The 15,971-nt window shown below is 46.8% G+C and overlaps 1 protein-coding gene across 13 annotated transcripts in view; it reads left to right on the plus strand.

Moving 5' to 3' along the window:
* Positions 1-15,829, plus strand: part of LOC121591329 (transcriptional coactivator YAP1) — a 40,298-nt gene extending 24,469 nt beyond the window's left edge. For 10 of the 13 annotated variants that reach the window (XM_041911695.1, XM_041911694.1, XM_041911698.1 and 7 more), the window contains exons 3-8: positions 4,696-4,850; positions 9,567-9,770; positions 10,411-10,511; positions 10,603-10,753; positions 10,828-10,892; positions 11,017-15,829. In XM_041911695.1, coding sequence (XP_041767629.1) covers positions 4,696-4,850; positions 9,567-9,770; positions 10,411-10,511; positions 10,603-10,753; positions 10,828-10,892; positions 11,017-11,121 — 781 coding nt within the window. In that variant the 3' untranslated portion in view covers positions 11,122-15,829. The remainder of the gene's footprint in view (positions 1-4,695; positions 4,851-9,566; positions 9,771-10,410; positions 10,512-10,602; positions 10,754-10,827; positions 10,893-11,016) is intronic. The other 3 variants (XR_006004528.1, XM_041911704.1, XM_041911705.1) reach the window with 3 other exon arrangements.
* Positions 15,830-15,971: the final 142 nt, after the last annotated feature.

The following is a 15,971-nucleotide window of genomic DNA, read 5'->3' on the forward strand; positions in this document are numbered from 1 at the left end:
AATTTACTACAAACTTTACTTAATCCAACCGATATCTGACTCGGGGGTGCAAAACGGGAGAGAGAGAGAAATGTACGATTCCGACACGCCAATTACTTACATGCCGCTGCACTAAGTGCGTTTTAATGTTTCTTTGTTTGATTTGCTTTCCGACCCGGTCCGATCAAATGCGGGCTTTTGCTATGATCGATCGTGTTCGGATTCGGAGAGTTGTTAATTGATTTATAATATACTTTTTCATCGAGTTCTTCTGAAATCTCGCCTCAGCTCACCGTAAACCGGAGGCTCGTTATCGTTCACCGATCGGCTACAGGAAACGCCTGTGCGTGCGTGTGAGGCCTTTTTATCTTCCCATGCTTCCGTAACGCCATATCCGACGGTTCGCTGACTTTTCGATTAATTTCGGACTGTGCGCAAGATCGATTGGCATCGAGCTGCAACATCTAACAACGCTCACGCACGTGCTGGCACGCGTTACAGACCCAGTGCAAATAATAAATATATGATCGCCCCAACAGATCCCAAACTGTGCCCCTCCTCCCTACCCCAGCACTCAGTTTCTGGGTGCGATCGCGGGTATCGCGATGAGATGAACATAAAAGCTACAGCGAAAACAATAAAGCCGTGACTAATAAATCTAAAACACAGCCAATCAAAGGCAGCGATCCTTTCGCGATCTTGAGCTACAACATTGCAGCGTAGCGTGATTGCTTTTCGTGTCTAATGGGTTTCGCTAATGGCAATTGATTGGGACGTTAAGTAGGAGTGAGATATAGTAACGCATCTCCTGCTGTCTGCACTTGTTACTAGGTTGCAGCTTTCGTGGTTTTAGACGACAGGAAATACATTTAATGGACCTTGCGGCATATTTAGTAGCGGCTGAACTGATTTCCTATATGTTTTAGTAGTCATAATCTATTTTTTGCACTACTTTAGATTCAGAAGGGATGATTACCAAAGACTTACTTATTATAAACAAACCAAACACAAAACATGCTTTATTCTTGAGATCTTGAGATATCTTCACATATTTTACATTTATTTTTTTAATCGAATAAACGTAACTTCCAGGAAGATGCCACAAAATAAATGTCTGAAGTCAGTTTGAGATTTATTCTTGGATAACGTTGGCAAAAATCCGGAGTTGGCTCCAATCCTATTCCGAAAATGTCGGAACCGGACACCGGTAGGACTTTAGCATTTAGCGGATCCGTTTGCGGAGTTGACTGTAGCCGTCCGGTATCGCCTGGAGTCGGCTAGAGTCTTCTGTAGTCGGCTGGAGTCGCCCGTAATCGAAGTCAGTCCAGAGTCTTCCATAGTCGACCGTAGTCGGCCGGAGTCGGAATCGTCCGGAGTCGGTCGCGGGACGAGTCTGACTCCAGGCACCTCCGACTCCGGTTGGAGCTGGTGGTTCCGATTATGCCGGAGTCGAATTCGGACTAACAATAGCCGGAGTCGGATCGGAGACGTTGGTGCGCCCCAGAGAGCACACCACTGTTAGAGAAGTTCAGAAGTACTTAAACACAATCTGCTGGAGCTGTACGACCTTTTGGGAAAATCTTTTTGCAGTTCTTATCTCCTCTCCTTAACACATAAACCTCAAGATCTGTGTACGTGTCTCATACACAAAAGAGCTTGGGAAGCTGTTTTTTGAGCTCTGTACCAATCTGCAAGTGTTAATAGTACTTTACAGTTGATCTGCAGTTGATATCTATAGCTTCCAACTGAATGCGATCTTTCCTTTCTAATATTCAAGATTGGGTTTTTTGTAACACCTACCATAAATGACAACTTATCTGCCATAAAGGGGAATATCCACTTGAATTGACTTCTTGTACGCACACACACACACACACACACACACACATACTTAAGCCCCTTTATCGTGTGCTCGGCCTGCATGCCCTTTATCGGCACGTCCCTAACAATGGATGGCGTTTATCTCGTGCCTCGGTGTCCCTCCAGTCGGGCGCCACAATCACAAGTGCGCCACAACATCGTGACGCCACCGGGATCGGGGCACGTACCAGATACGATTCGCCCGGCGCGGATCAATCCCACAGCACTGGTACTGCAGTGAGAGTAGGCTACTTGGTGCCCAGCGAAACAGAACCGTGCATTCGGCACGTCCTGCTGATAGGTGAAGGACGTTACATATAAGTGCATACGGGAAGGGCCTTTCCTTCTCGGGCGCGCTCTCTCTCTCTCTCTCTCTCTCTCTCTCTTCACCTGAGAAATGATGGTACCGACAGATTGTTGCACCTCGGATGACTCGTGCATGCCGGATGACAGTCGGGTGATGCACGCGACGTGAATCAGCACTGCGTACGGCTTTGTTTTCATGACGTAATGTGCACAACGTTCGCCGTGGCACGTGGCCCAACTGTAACGTGTGCGTGGTGCTGCACATCCATCTGTGTCGGTTGATAAATGCACCACCTTGTTTGTGCGCTACTGTGCTGTGCTGGGAAGCCATCGGTAGTGACATCGCCCGCACTGGTCGGCTAAAGAAACGAAATCTGATAAATTACATCCCCCAGCACAGCAGCCCCAGAAAGGCGTGATGCTGCGCGTTGATCGATCGTGTTTGCGAGCTTCTTTGCACACCCTTTCTCCTTCCTCTTACACACACTAACACACACACACACACACGCATAATCACAGTGAGCTGTATACATCGCGGTAAGTTTACCGGGGGCGGAAGTTTTTAAACCCGTTACCGAAGGACGTTGTTGAAATAATAACAAATGAACAGGGAAAATAAACAAATTACCTTCATTACCCTTCTCCGCACTCCGCTGCCAGCCCCTCCCTCCCCCTTCGCTCTAATCCATACCCCAGCGCACGGGTAGGTGGTGTCGATCGCCCCACCCAGTCTCGCACAGTTCGATTCTAACCACCCGAAAAGAAAAAAATCCAACACACGCACACACACACGCTAGCGGAAACCACCGACGATGGAAAACAGCTGGGGGAAGCTGGGAAAGAGAGCGGTGATGGAGCTGAAGTTGGAAAGCATCACAGCTTCGCACGATCGCACAACCGCACCACCGGGGCCCAATTGCTTCGCTTCCGAGCTGCCGTGTTGGGTCGTGTGGCGGTGGCGGGAGGGAAGCTGAAAATGTATCACACACGATCGGCAATAACACAACAACTGTGGCTCCACTTCATCTAGAAACGGGCGGACTAGTACGAGCGGGGAGTGGGGACAAAAACAACATAAAAACAACACTACGACAAGCCAAACACGACGAAGTAAAAGTAACCGATCGGATCGGTTAAGGGGAGCGTTTGCGGATGGGCAGAGAAGAAAGCACACACACACACACAGGCATGCCACAAGCAAGCGGCTTTTCGCAGACAGGGAAGGGAGAAATCTAAGCAGCGAAGGGTATGTTGGGGCGCCAGGGTTGGCTAGCATTAGGCAGCCGTTCTGCTTCATTTTTGTCGTTGTTTGTTCGTTGCTTCCTTTCTTTCTATTCCGATTTCGCGCAAGGTCCGGTCGGACAAACCATCTTCGCTGGGTGTGTGTGTATATTGGGTGTTTGGGTGTGGGGAAATGGCAGTGACTGCAAGGGGTTGTTTTTGCCCTTCTGCGCTGTTCGGCGATGACGCTAAAAATAAACCACTGTTCGATGCGCGCGCGTTTTCCACCGCCTTTTTCCGTTTTTCCAACGCGACGCAAGCGACCGCCAACGTGGTTAATCTCCTCCCGATCCCAAGATCTATGGCCATCGCCACACCAGGTCCAGGAACGTTTGACCAAGCAGCCGCTCCGGGTGGGGCGGTGCCAATAGCCTGGCATCGCACGACGTCATCGATGAGCATTAGACGATGAAGACGTTTAGAGCAATGGTGGATTTGTGTATGTGTGTTGGGTGCTTTCGCAGTGCGCGCGCGGAAGATCAACATGGGAGGGCTTAGCGTCCAGCATCTTTAAGCGGGTGCGCGTGTTTTTCGACGTGTGTTTTGCCGCGCTGCTCTGTGATGGATTTATCTGGCCGCCCACACGCACGCAGGATGGTCCAGGATGGTATGCCACAAGCGGTGCGGCTGTTGTTGTGCTGCGCAAGTAAACATATTAGTTACTGACTGTCCCGGGGAGGTCCATCTCCTGCTCCGGAATGGTGGTTTGAACGGTGAAGGAGAGAGTTAGGGAAGACTCGCGTTACATTCTTTCCTGGAGTTGCTTCATTTCTTCAACTACCATCGGCTGCATCTACAATTGTTTTTTTACCCACTCTGTGTTACAATTTCCCGCACAAGATGAATCATCCCGGCGTTCTGCGACAGTACGGGCAAAAACGTTTCCATTGAAGTGAAGCTTTCCTGTCCCCGACTCTCCCACCCTCCGTCGATCGATTGCACACCGTCGAAGCGCACCTGTGCAAACCACCGTGGCACCGTGTTTGCAACCGGCCACATTCCAATCGGTATGAGCCGTCCGCTGCCCTGTACCCCTCGGCGGAGGGTCGGTCGCCGGGTGGTCTTGTTTCGGGGGAAAAACCCAACCATCACACACACACAGTGCCTCGGGCAGGACCACCACCATTCGCGGGCCACAGAGTGTTTACAAACAGTCGGTTGCTAGGGGAAACCAACGATGGGTTCTTTGAGTGCCTTCGCGCGTGCCTGCTACTTTCGCTAGCTAACGATTTACCTTCTCTCTTTCTCTCTCTCTCTCTCTCTCCTCAGTCACAACACACGGACGACCACGTGGGAGGACCCGCGCATCACCGCCATGCAGGAAAGCCTGTTCCAGCAGCAGTCCAGCGTCGAAACTCTGTTCAACACCGGCTCCCAGACACTGCTCAGCCCCACGATCTCCTCACCGACGCCGACCAACAATGGTGAGTGGCCGCGCTTTTCCCCGTGGGGTGAGGGAGAGGGGGGTGGGTTCCACCTTGGGAAGAGGGCGAGAGCATGAAAGCAAAAGTTCAAGGGCAAGGATTTCCTCCTTGCGCAGGAAATTCACAGTTGGGCCCAAGCTAAAGAAACTTGGGCAGAGTTGGGGGCCTCTTCCCCTTTGCAAACGTGTACAAAGGGAGGGTTTTTTTCTTTCGCATTTCGCGCTGGATCTCCCATGTTTCTTTATTAACTTTAACGCACATACAAACAAACCACCAAAGACACACATCACACAACAACACAAGCTCAATGTAAAAATAAAAAAAAAGAACCAACTCGATCCGATTGGGCAGGATCAACAGCCGTTTGCACCACCACCTGTAACTAACCCGGCGTATCTTCCCGCCCGGCGTGTGAGATACGTTAACCTTTACTATTATAAACCTAAACAGTAGTAGCTCAAACGTGAGAAAAGGAAAGATGATAAAACCGCCGAAAAACCATCGGGCCTAGGAAAGGGCAGGTGAAGAGAGGTGAAGAGTTTTTTGTGGTCAATTTCCCACCCATTTCCCTGGCGAGATCTCTCTCCAACTCCCCCCCAAAAAATGGAGACAAAAACATACTATGTCCATCTGTTTAGTAGCGCTTATCGATATCGAAACGGTTTTATTGGTGTGTTTACTTTTGTTTCCCCGCTAAACAGTACGTGTTCCGTCGAAATTTACTCCACCCAAAAACTTACGCACAGATAAGGTGCTAGTTTTTGGTTTTTTTTGGCTTTTTTCATTCCAATTCCCATTCACTATCTCCCAATCACGGCGGGTCCGGTGACGACGGCCAGTACTCGGAACGAACGATTCATTCATCATTTACCACCGGAAGTAGGTCGCTCCGAGTGGGCTGCTTGTTGGTTGGTCTGCTTTTTTTTGTGTGCACTCTACCAACTGTACGCGTGTACCACCAAAGCTCGGTAGCCTTCGGTCGATTCGGCGCTGTCTCGGGGCTTAAATTGGTAAAAACGTCATCTACTATCCGGTGTAGCGTGGAAGGAAAAAGAAACTTGAAAAAAAGGCAAAAAAGTGCGGTCTACAAGACGATAAGAACTGGAGGCCAGGGCAGGATGTGATGTAGCAACGAGGGAACAAGAAGAAGAATAAGAAGAAGAAGAAGAAGAAGAAGAAGAAAAATACTCCGTACACCTACCGAGCAAACGCACGCACAGTCACGTACGACCCTCCAGGAACGTCAATAAATCGGGAAACACTAATCGGGCCCACCAACACCAACAGAACCGTCATGTGCGGCAGGTAGTTGCGTTGAATTTTGCAGCCCGAAGGGCCAGACCCTTACATGGGATAGTTCTGGCCTAACCAGACTGATGGCAATCGGTTATCGGAAGGCAAATATATTGAGGCCGTAAAGTTCACTTCGTCGGCGTCCGTCCGTCGAAACGCATCATTCGAAGGCTTCCGGTTGGGGTCAATCGTAATTAAGGGATTGCGAGTCGACCCGCCTGAGAGTCGAGACACAGATTGAGTTCCCTTTTCCCGTTGAGAAGAATATGATCTTTTTTTTTTTGAAAGTGGGTCAGTGGTGTCTCTTCTTCAGTCGAATGTTTTGATAGCGATCCTCACAGGGGGCTTTAGTCACATCGGCAGAGCTAGACAACCTCTCGCATTACGTCTCTCCCAAGATTCTGATTTCCCTTTTTTTTTTTGTCTGAAACAACAAACGATCGATTCAACAGACGATCCCTTCGCGTTTATGTAACCGTATGCCTTACGCGGTACCCATTGGATTGGAGTGTGGCACACGCAGAGTGGCTTAATAGCTTTCAAACTCCGGCCACTCCTTCCATCCGGTGCAAGCAAAGCTTGGGCAAACAAAAAATAGACAACCACGACAATGCATGCACCACGGCGCGCGCTCTGCCAGTGCATTGAATGACACGAATAAAGCTGCTGGATGTTGCCCACCTCCCCTCAACATATCTAACAATATCGGTTCATGCTAACATCACCGGGAGGGGTTGGGCTGGAAACTATCGGATTTGGGACCAAGCAAATATATACGTATGTAAATATATACACACACATCATCCGTCCCAATCGCGTTCCCAATTGACAACCACTCCCAAGAGCCACCGGGGCTCAAGAGTAGACAGCCAACCCTGCTAACGGTCACTATCAATGAATGAGCGCAATTGAATCGTGTGCGCTTTCATTCATAAAACTTTCGTCGTCGTCGTCGTCGTCGTCGCCGTTCACCAAACAACACCATAGCAACACCGAATACGATGCCACTGATGATCCGATCCCCAAACGCCCTGCGCACCCGCCAGAGAGAGGGGGCTAAACGGGTTAGCATTGATGTGGTGTTTGATGTCCCAGGGGCTCCGACAAGTTAGCGGAGAAGCGACCACTTTTTTCCCTTACCCCCATAAAAGGGTTATTCGAGATGCGATTGCTTTCCAATGAATCATTGCCGACCATCATTCACGCGAGCTCTGAGCAGCTACTGAGGGTTTGATTTGGGACCTCGTGGGACACGGAAATGAAGGAGGGTGGGTGCTGACACAGGTGGAAATGGAAAAGAAAGGCGATACCTCTTCTAGTGGCAGGTTCCCGAACGGCCGTTTTAGGGAAATGTGATCGGTGTGAGCGGATGTAAGAGCTGGCAAACGACCGAGTCGGATTGTAGTCAATTAATGTGTGCTAAACGATATGTTAGAAAGGTCTTTAAATAGTCATTTCTGTTTTTCTTCCTGAATAGATATAGACCATAAACTAGTATCCGAAGAAAAAAAAAACACAATGTTAGCTAAATCGTTTCAGTGCGCGCACCACGCACACAAGCACACTCTATTGCCGAAGAGCATTCTCGCACATCTGTTTACCATCCAGCAATTGTTTATTTACTTTACCGTCCTCCCGGCAATCGCAGTTACTCCCGCCTACCAACTTCTCCTCCTCCCCACTTGCTGGTAGAGTTTCATTCATTGATTCATTCATGCATTAGAGTCTCCCCTATTCCCTCAGCTACTCCTAGCAGGGGACTTGCCACTCCAAGCGAATTTCATTCATTGCCACCTCCCACCGGCAGGGGAGCGAACTTTTGATACACTTCGAAATCGTACCGGTATTCAAATATACCCTCTTCCCTCTTGTACGCCGTCATGCCAGTGCACTGCGTCATCCTCTTTTCGTATCACCGATTTGCACCGATTGACCATTTACTGATTACACACAACAGCAGCAGCAGCATTGGTATGATAAGAAATTGTGAACATAAAGAGCAAACAAAATAAAGGCGTTCGGCTCGCGTATTAAAGGGAATGGAGAGAGAGAGAGAGAGCCATCACCCATTTCCAGACATCCATTCACTCGCCGGAAGTGTGTCAGCAATGACGCCGGGGTTCCAATGTTGCGGGGTTAGGGAGTACAGAGAAGAAGGGTGGAACACCAATCCGGAAAGGGTACGTCCGGCTTCTAATACGGCCCTTTTTCCTGTTTTTGCTTCGATGTGCTTTGGCCATCGATGGGGAGGAAGTGGAAAGAACGTATCATAAAACAAACCGTGGAATTGAATGAAGCGAATCCAATAATCAGATACGAAGCAACAGCAACACATGCGCGCAAAAAAAAACCTCTATTGGCCACATTGATTGATCAAGAGAAAGGGAAAATGAAAATGGGAAACGAACAGGCAGGTGAGGAAGCTTTATGTTCCGTTATCTCTACAGCAAACCCTGCAATCTCGTTCGCTATTACGCCGCGTTAGGGTACGCTTGTAGCGTCTAGACGCGTCTAGACCGCAGGTGCCATTACTTTACGACGAAGGCCCCACGTCACGACCCGGGCCCCCCGGCCCCGGCAGATAAGCGTTGTCACTTTTTTAGTGCCCCCCCGCTGAAGCACGGTTGACGGACGGTGAGGAAAGGGGAATGGGAGGTTGGCGATAGCACGGGCCTCTTGTCTATACTTGTAGTTTGAAGCGTTTTTGGAGGACGCTTCTGGTGACGAACGTTCGCCAAAGGTGGTGTAGATTACACACTTTGTAACGGGGTAATTAGCGAAGCTAGTCGTACTTCTTGGAAGGTGTCGACCGTGTTGGATTGGAGTGGACGTTTGTTTGCACATCACATTGATTGATTCATCGAAATCCCAGGGACATCCCAACTCTTTGGAGGACCTTAAATATGTTGGGGGTTTCAGCATCTTTCTGATCTTTTGGATCATATAACAGATCTATACCAAATTGTTCTTCGCTTGGGAAAGTTCGAACGCTTTCCAAATACCCAACCAAAGACGAGTACACAAATTGTGCCTTTTCCCCGTTGCTGCAAGTATCGAAGTGTCATAAAAAACCTATTTCCCACACCATACCCAAGAGAAAGATCATTTGAACATTGTTGGAGAGTTGTAACAAAAAGAGATCACAATTAGAGATGAACCAAACGACAGTCTGAAGCGCGCGCGCCTATCTAAAACATCCATTAACATTCACACGATCAAGTAGTGATCAAATGGATCTTCCGATCCAATCACAGAACCCTTTCGAAAGCCCTGAAAACTGCTCTGGAAGAAAGTTGGAAGAAAATATCGCCGCTCTCAGTTACTCCAGCCCATTCCCATTCACTTTACTCGCTCGTTTCTTCATCGCTCTCTATTGTTTCTCTCTATCACTCTCTCTCTCTCTTTATCTTTCTCTCTCTTCAGTGGTATTTCCAGATACAATTCAAATGACAAATGACAATCTCGCACAACCGTCAAATGCCGCCCCGCCGGCCGCGATGCTAACCGGCAGCAATGTCGATCTGGGCCCACTGCCGGAAGGATGGGAGGAAGGCATCACAGAGAAGGGCGAACGGTACTATATCAATCACGCGACTCGGTCGACCACCTGGCGGGATCCTCGGTTGTGTACGTGCTTTTTTGTTTGTTATTTCCCTTTGTTGTTGTTTTGAAAAACTTCGCCCGCCATAGTTCACGCCATTTCCCAATTTTTTCCTCCAAAACAAGCGACTACGAAATCTTCCCGCACCTTACTCTTCATTCTTGTTGCGATCTGCAACTTCTTGACAACACACTTTGCTCGGTAGTGTAGGCATTTACGCTTTGCCAAAAGAAAAGCTTGAGTAGGCAGGAGGTAGAGTGTAGCGAATAGGCAGGGTAGCGAACAGGGACACGCTTTAACGAGCTTAGTAGATTAGCCATGGTAGTCAGCTGGCATTAGGCGCGCGAGAGTGAGATAGCGAAAGTAGATGACATCTTGCTGATTTAGTATGCTGTATTAACTATTCCAACCTTACGTTCTAACTAACTTTAAACATACTAATACTTCCACTAACCTACCTGAATCTATCTGTCTCTATTGCTGTTCTTAAACAACCTGTCTTAAGTAGAGTGTTGTTAGATCTCGTAGTAGTAGCTTGAATCATTACATTTCATCTCATTTTGGAACCATTAGTTTAAGCCATTCTTTAAACTACCCCAAACATGACCGATCTAATTTGGTTTCTGTTTCAATTCCCTTGAAAACGAAAAAACAAACAACCAACAGCTAACCAAGACTGGGCCGTACAGGAGCAAACAGTCCGTCTGTACAACCTGCAGCTCGAGCGGGAACGACTTCGGAAACGGCAGCAGGAGATCAAATCACATGTAAGTAGCTGCCCATACATCGGTACCATACCTTGCCATTCCGAACCAACTTCTACATTGTGCTCGTACAATCCTGCTGTGTCTTCTCCAGATGGGAGACGACCCGTTCCTGTCCGGTATTGCCGATCACGCACGCCAGGAGTCCGGTGACAGCGGTCTGAGCGAATCGTCCATGACGCAGTCGATGCCCCACACGCCCGAATTTCTCTCCAGTATAGATGACAGTATGGACGGGTTAAGCAGTAAGTGGCGATTGGTTTGAGTGCATTATAATCGGGCATATGAATTTTTAATTCGTTTTATTCCTTAATTGCAGTGACGGACAACACGATGGACACTATAGCATTTGGGGATAATCTCGAGACGCCCGATGAGTTTATGGTGAGTTGCACTTTAGTGATGTTACCTACTGTGTGCTACGATCAGGCTATTTTTACATCATAAGACACATTAAGCTACGTTTCCCTATCACTAATATGCTCTTTTTCGCTCTTCCCACCTACAGCTGGACGATCCTTTGCTGCTGGAAAAGATCGATGCCGTCACCAACCTGAGCCTGATGGATCCGACGAGTAGTAAACCGGATAACACGCTCTACGACATCATCTAACGTTAAGATGATGCAACGTTTGCCGCAGCAACAGAACGCGTAGAACCATCTTATGTAGAGTAATAGTAGCCCACTACGCCAGCGATTAGTACACGCATCCACTGACTTGCACACACGCACACACACAAACACAAATACTACTTACAATGTTCTTGCATCCCCAAGAAATACCATCAGCCTACAAACACCAGCATAGACAAGATCGTTTGAAGACCTGATCTAGAGACTCTCAAGGCCCGAACGTACTACTTAGAGATACAACTCAAGCCCCAAACAATATAATTAGCGATAAGACTCAATCGTTCTACTTGGAGATACAAATAGGGAAAGAAGACTGTAAGTAGTGTGCGTGTGTATGTGTGTGTGTACGTGTGGTGCGATCGCAGCTTAGGAAACAATGAAACAAATGAAGGAAACGCAGCGTGGTTCCCGTACTGAACGGGGGAAACTGCTCCTTGTCCGAGTTATGTTCCGTTAATGATACCTATATACATCTCTTATTATTACTACATCCTGCTTGCACACGGGCACCGATGTGCTTGTGCACATTGGACGAATTATTAGTGGTTAGTCGATTAGCTTGTACGTACGGATTATTATTTTATTTTTAAATCTTTTTTTTTTTTTAATCCACTTAGAAGAATGTGAGATTTGCAGCGCGCAACTAGTATCCAATTACGTAGTATGTGAGGGATGTAGCGCAAGATAGGCGAGAAGCATGAGAAGAGGAAAAAAGATCGCACGGAGTGAGTAATCGTGTCCGGATAAGCGACAAGATTACACACACACACACACACATCCACCGTGCAAGCTGACACAAGGAACTGCAAGCAATTCAAGTGCCTTATCCGTTTCGAGTGAGTGAAAGAGGAAGAAAAAAACACTCGAAACCGGAGAAAGAAAACGATATGTGGTATAAGTAGAACGTGGTGTGGTGTTTAGCGCGCGGAGTTAGAAAGTAATTAAAGCATGAAACAGTCTGCAGATAGTACAGGCAGTAGATGGGGAGCTGCGAAGATAGTGTATTATAATGTGCAAAATGGCGAAATTGGCTATTTGCGGTTTGGAACACGTATACGAAGGCGAGCGAGATGCGAGAACGCGACGGCGAGTACGTGTAACCGCGTGTGCTACGTATGCGCCGCCGGCCTGGATGGAATGGCTAGATCAGCTCTCATATCTACCGCCCAGCGGCGCAATACGGTCAAGTAGCTTGAGCAATGGGGAAAGGATAACGTATAGGAGGCATTAGGCATGTAGGAGAATTAAAACTCATGTTTGCGTAATCGTTGTAGCGTGCGAGAAGAGGTTAGTATGATTGAGACAGTGTGTGCGAGTGCGAGGACTGTGCATGAATGCGGGACAGTGAATGAATGTGGTCCAATATTCTAGCCATAAGAGGTAGTAACACGGCAGCAGAAGGAGGAGCCACCGTAACCGATATACGAAGATGGAGCGAGCAACTCGTTTTTGAAAGCAGCAGCAGCAGCAGCAGCACCAGCAGGTGCAGCCGCCATTAGTCCCAGGAGTGAGAATAGTCTCTTGTTTGGCGCACACGAAGCGCTTCAAGGGAGTGTGGGGCCAAATGCAACACAGAAACAAATTCCTCCGGCGCTCGATGGCTGGAGATGCATTTATATCAATGTTGCCCGCCCGATCGAGCAGTGTCTGCTGTGGGCGGCCGATGATAAAGAAAGGGTCAATTGTTAATTTTTTGGAATCAACTTGCCCCAGTGTACACATACACAAACACACAAACCCCCACAGTAATATGTGCAAAGCGAAGCGAAGAGGAACGGCTGCCTTTGTCTGCTGTCTGCGATGCGTTGTACGACCGGCAATACAAAACAAAAAACAATGATCCTCTTCGTATCGGTTAACAAACAAACAAAGTAACAAACAAGTACGATCAATATCCATTGATATCGTTCACACACACACACACACACAAACACACACACCATCAATGTTAGGCTAGTACGCCGTGAAGTGGTGTAACATTGCAATTATATAGATTTTATGTTTCGTTTTTATATACATCCAGCGCGCCCGCTCCTTTTGCTCCATCTGGAACGGGCGTTCGTTCTCGCTTGGCTCGTGACTGTGTCATCGACAAGATCGATGCAAGTAAAGCGAGCGAGTTTGGACTGTGCGAATGGAATGTTCACAGTGACTATTTCATGTCCGGTTGAACGGTGAACGTGAAGGGAAGAGAGAGGAAGAAAAAAAACCTAGCTCATTAAGCAACAAGATACATATGTACACATATCCCAACCGATCGTGTCCCATCGGTGCATCTACTTATTCGCACGATCACGATTCTATTATCACGCTCATCGAGCTACTACTGCAAAAAAAAGGAAAACAAAAGTGAGAAAAGCAAAAAACATACAGATTTACTGGCAAATCGGCAGCATATGGTCAACAAAGTTTGCGCACATAAAACAAACTGCGGGGAATTTTTGAACCAAAATCGAAAGATCCAATGCTGATTTCCCTGATCATAGTTTTTTGGCAGCATATTTTTTTATACCTAAAGCCATTTTTCAAACCATTTTTTTTACTGATTTAAGTTTTAAAACAAAAAGCGCGCTAAGGCAATTACTTCAATTTACTACTTTGGTATTGTAAGGCTTAACCACAGCATTAGTTTTAAACATTTAAAAACAAATCATAAGCATGCAACGGTAGCAACAGTTACAGAGCTTCGTTGCCTATTCGATTTTAGTAGTATTGTTAGGACAAACAAAAAAAAATCAAGCGTTGGTTCTTGGATTTGGATTCAACTTGGGTGAGAAAAATGGTTTCATTTTTCTCAACCATCACTACCACTCTCCCACCCCTTCATTTGCACCAGCGCGAAGGAACGTCGATCGTTCGATGCTGCTGCTAACCCGGCGTTAACCATTGTTGCCTCGATTTTGCTTGCTACTGTTTGTTTTTTATTTTCTTTTGGAAGGGAAAACTGGCCGCAGCGTTTTTTTGTTCATTTTTTCGATGTGTTTCTATGCTAATGTTGCAACATTGCCGTCCAATATAGTTTCGTTTTTAATGTTTTGTTCTACTTCTTCGCAACGTAAACGCAAGAAAAAAAAACCGAACGTATTGCTGCCAGCTTCCGCCAGCTCTTCAGGTTGGGGGATCCATTTGTTGGAACCATTTTCCGAGTCGCTTTTTTGCAGTGATCGGTTGCAGTGTAGATGGGGATGATAATAGGAAAGGAATTGGGCTGTAGATCCGTTGGTACGATCGAGTTGGTCGCTCGTTGAGCGAAAATCCATCCACAAACGATCGGTCCCTCGAGTGGGGCGATCGCGATCACTCGCGCAAGTTGAATCGCATAGCGAGCATTGGGCAGATATTTTAACAAGATAAATCCTGCAAACGTTGGCAAACGGTGGCGTACGGTTTGGTGCGTCCCCACCGCCCGAGATACATTTATCTTTGCCGTCCAGAATTGCATTGAGAAGCAGTTTGTTTTGTGTTGTCTTTTTTAGTTTCTCTAGCAAACATAAGTGCCTTCTTCCTTTTTTTTATGTGTGTGTTCTGTTATGTGCATCAGCAGTGAAGTAAGTGATGGTGAACCAAACGAACAGTTCATGCGGACACTAACACGCGGTGGCACACATTGTTTATGCCCTGTACTAGTGGCTTTACCCTGGCAGCACTCATCAAGCAGTATTTGTTAGCAAATATTTGTTAGCGTTGATGAGCCGAGCTACACATTAGCGTAAAGCGATATTAGATAGAGCAAAGAAGAAGAAAAAGAAGAAGAACGTTCTTACTTCGTACAGAAATTCACCCCCACCTAATGCGACTCAAGTAAGATAGTTGAACGCTTCCAACACATTCGCAAGAAGCGTACGGATGCTTTATTCTGCTTCCCTTTCTGTGGGAACTGTAGAACTGGTAGAAAATACTACTTCTAGACACCTATTGCTCTACACGTGAGGATTCTGGAAGCAAAAGGGAACACCAAATCGTACTTCCTTGTGGTAAAGGTACTCAACTAGGTAGAGCAGCTAGCGTTGTCTACAAAAAAGCACCAGGGAGTTTGCTTAGGTGCGTTTTTCTCTAATATTTTTAACTCTCTTTGTCAGCGATAATTTTTAATGTTTAATATCGACAAAAAAACTCTATTAATCCACACCAAAAGATGCAGCTAATTCAACCGCAAAAGCCACCAAGTGTTTGTTCGTCAGCTAGGTTTGAGTGTCACTTACATTAACTGACTCTGTTTGAAATGCACCACAATTGCACCACACAGTTGGTTGTTCCCATGGAGTGCAAGTGTGTGCTACGAGCTTCACTAGAGGAAGCAGTAACAGCCATGCAATGCTCTACGAACGGAGATAGACAGGCACGTGCCTAAATGCACGTGGTAATGCAATAATGCACGAGTGGCTTAGAGCCACTCCTGTAGAAAGCAAAAGCGAGGATCGTTCAATCAGAATTGAACGTTGATTCAAAATTGTAGCAAAACAAACAAACAAAAAACACAGAAACACATATATAAAAAAAACTCTAGCACACACTGTAAAAAACGGGGGGACGGGAATAATGCAAATAGAGTAAATTTGTCTTTGTTCCAAAGCCTTGTAATACACTGTATGTACTAGAGAGAAGGGAAAGAGCTATTTCTAGAGCACAAACTAAAGCAATGCGTAATAAAAGTGAGAAATCCACCAACCAGAACCAACAAATAGAACAAACCTGTTTACCTTTTGCTTAGTACATGGGATGAAATGATGACATAGTTTGGACTACATAAAAATATATTATTAATTGCTCTTCATAAACATCTTCCATTTAAAAAATCTACCGGATTTAACGGTTTTCGCAACGACCAG

Source organism: Anopheles merus, chromosome 2L, assembly GCF_017562075.2.
Source record: "Anopheles merus strain MAF chromosome 2L, AmerM5.1, whole genome shotgun sequence".
Classification (NCBI taxonomy): Eukaryota; Metazoa; Arthropoda; class Insecta; order Diptera; family Culicidae; genus Anopheles; species Anopheles merus.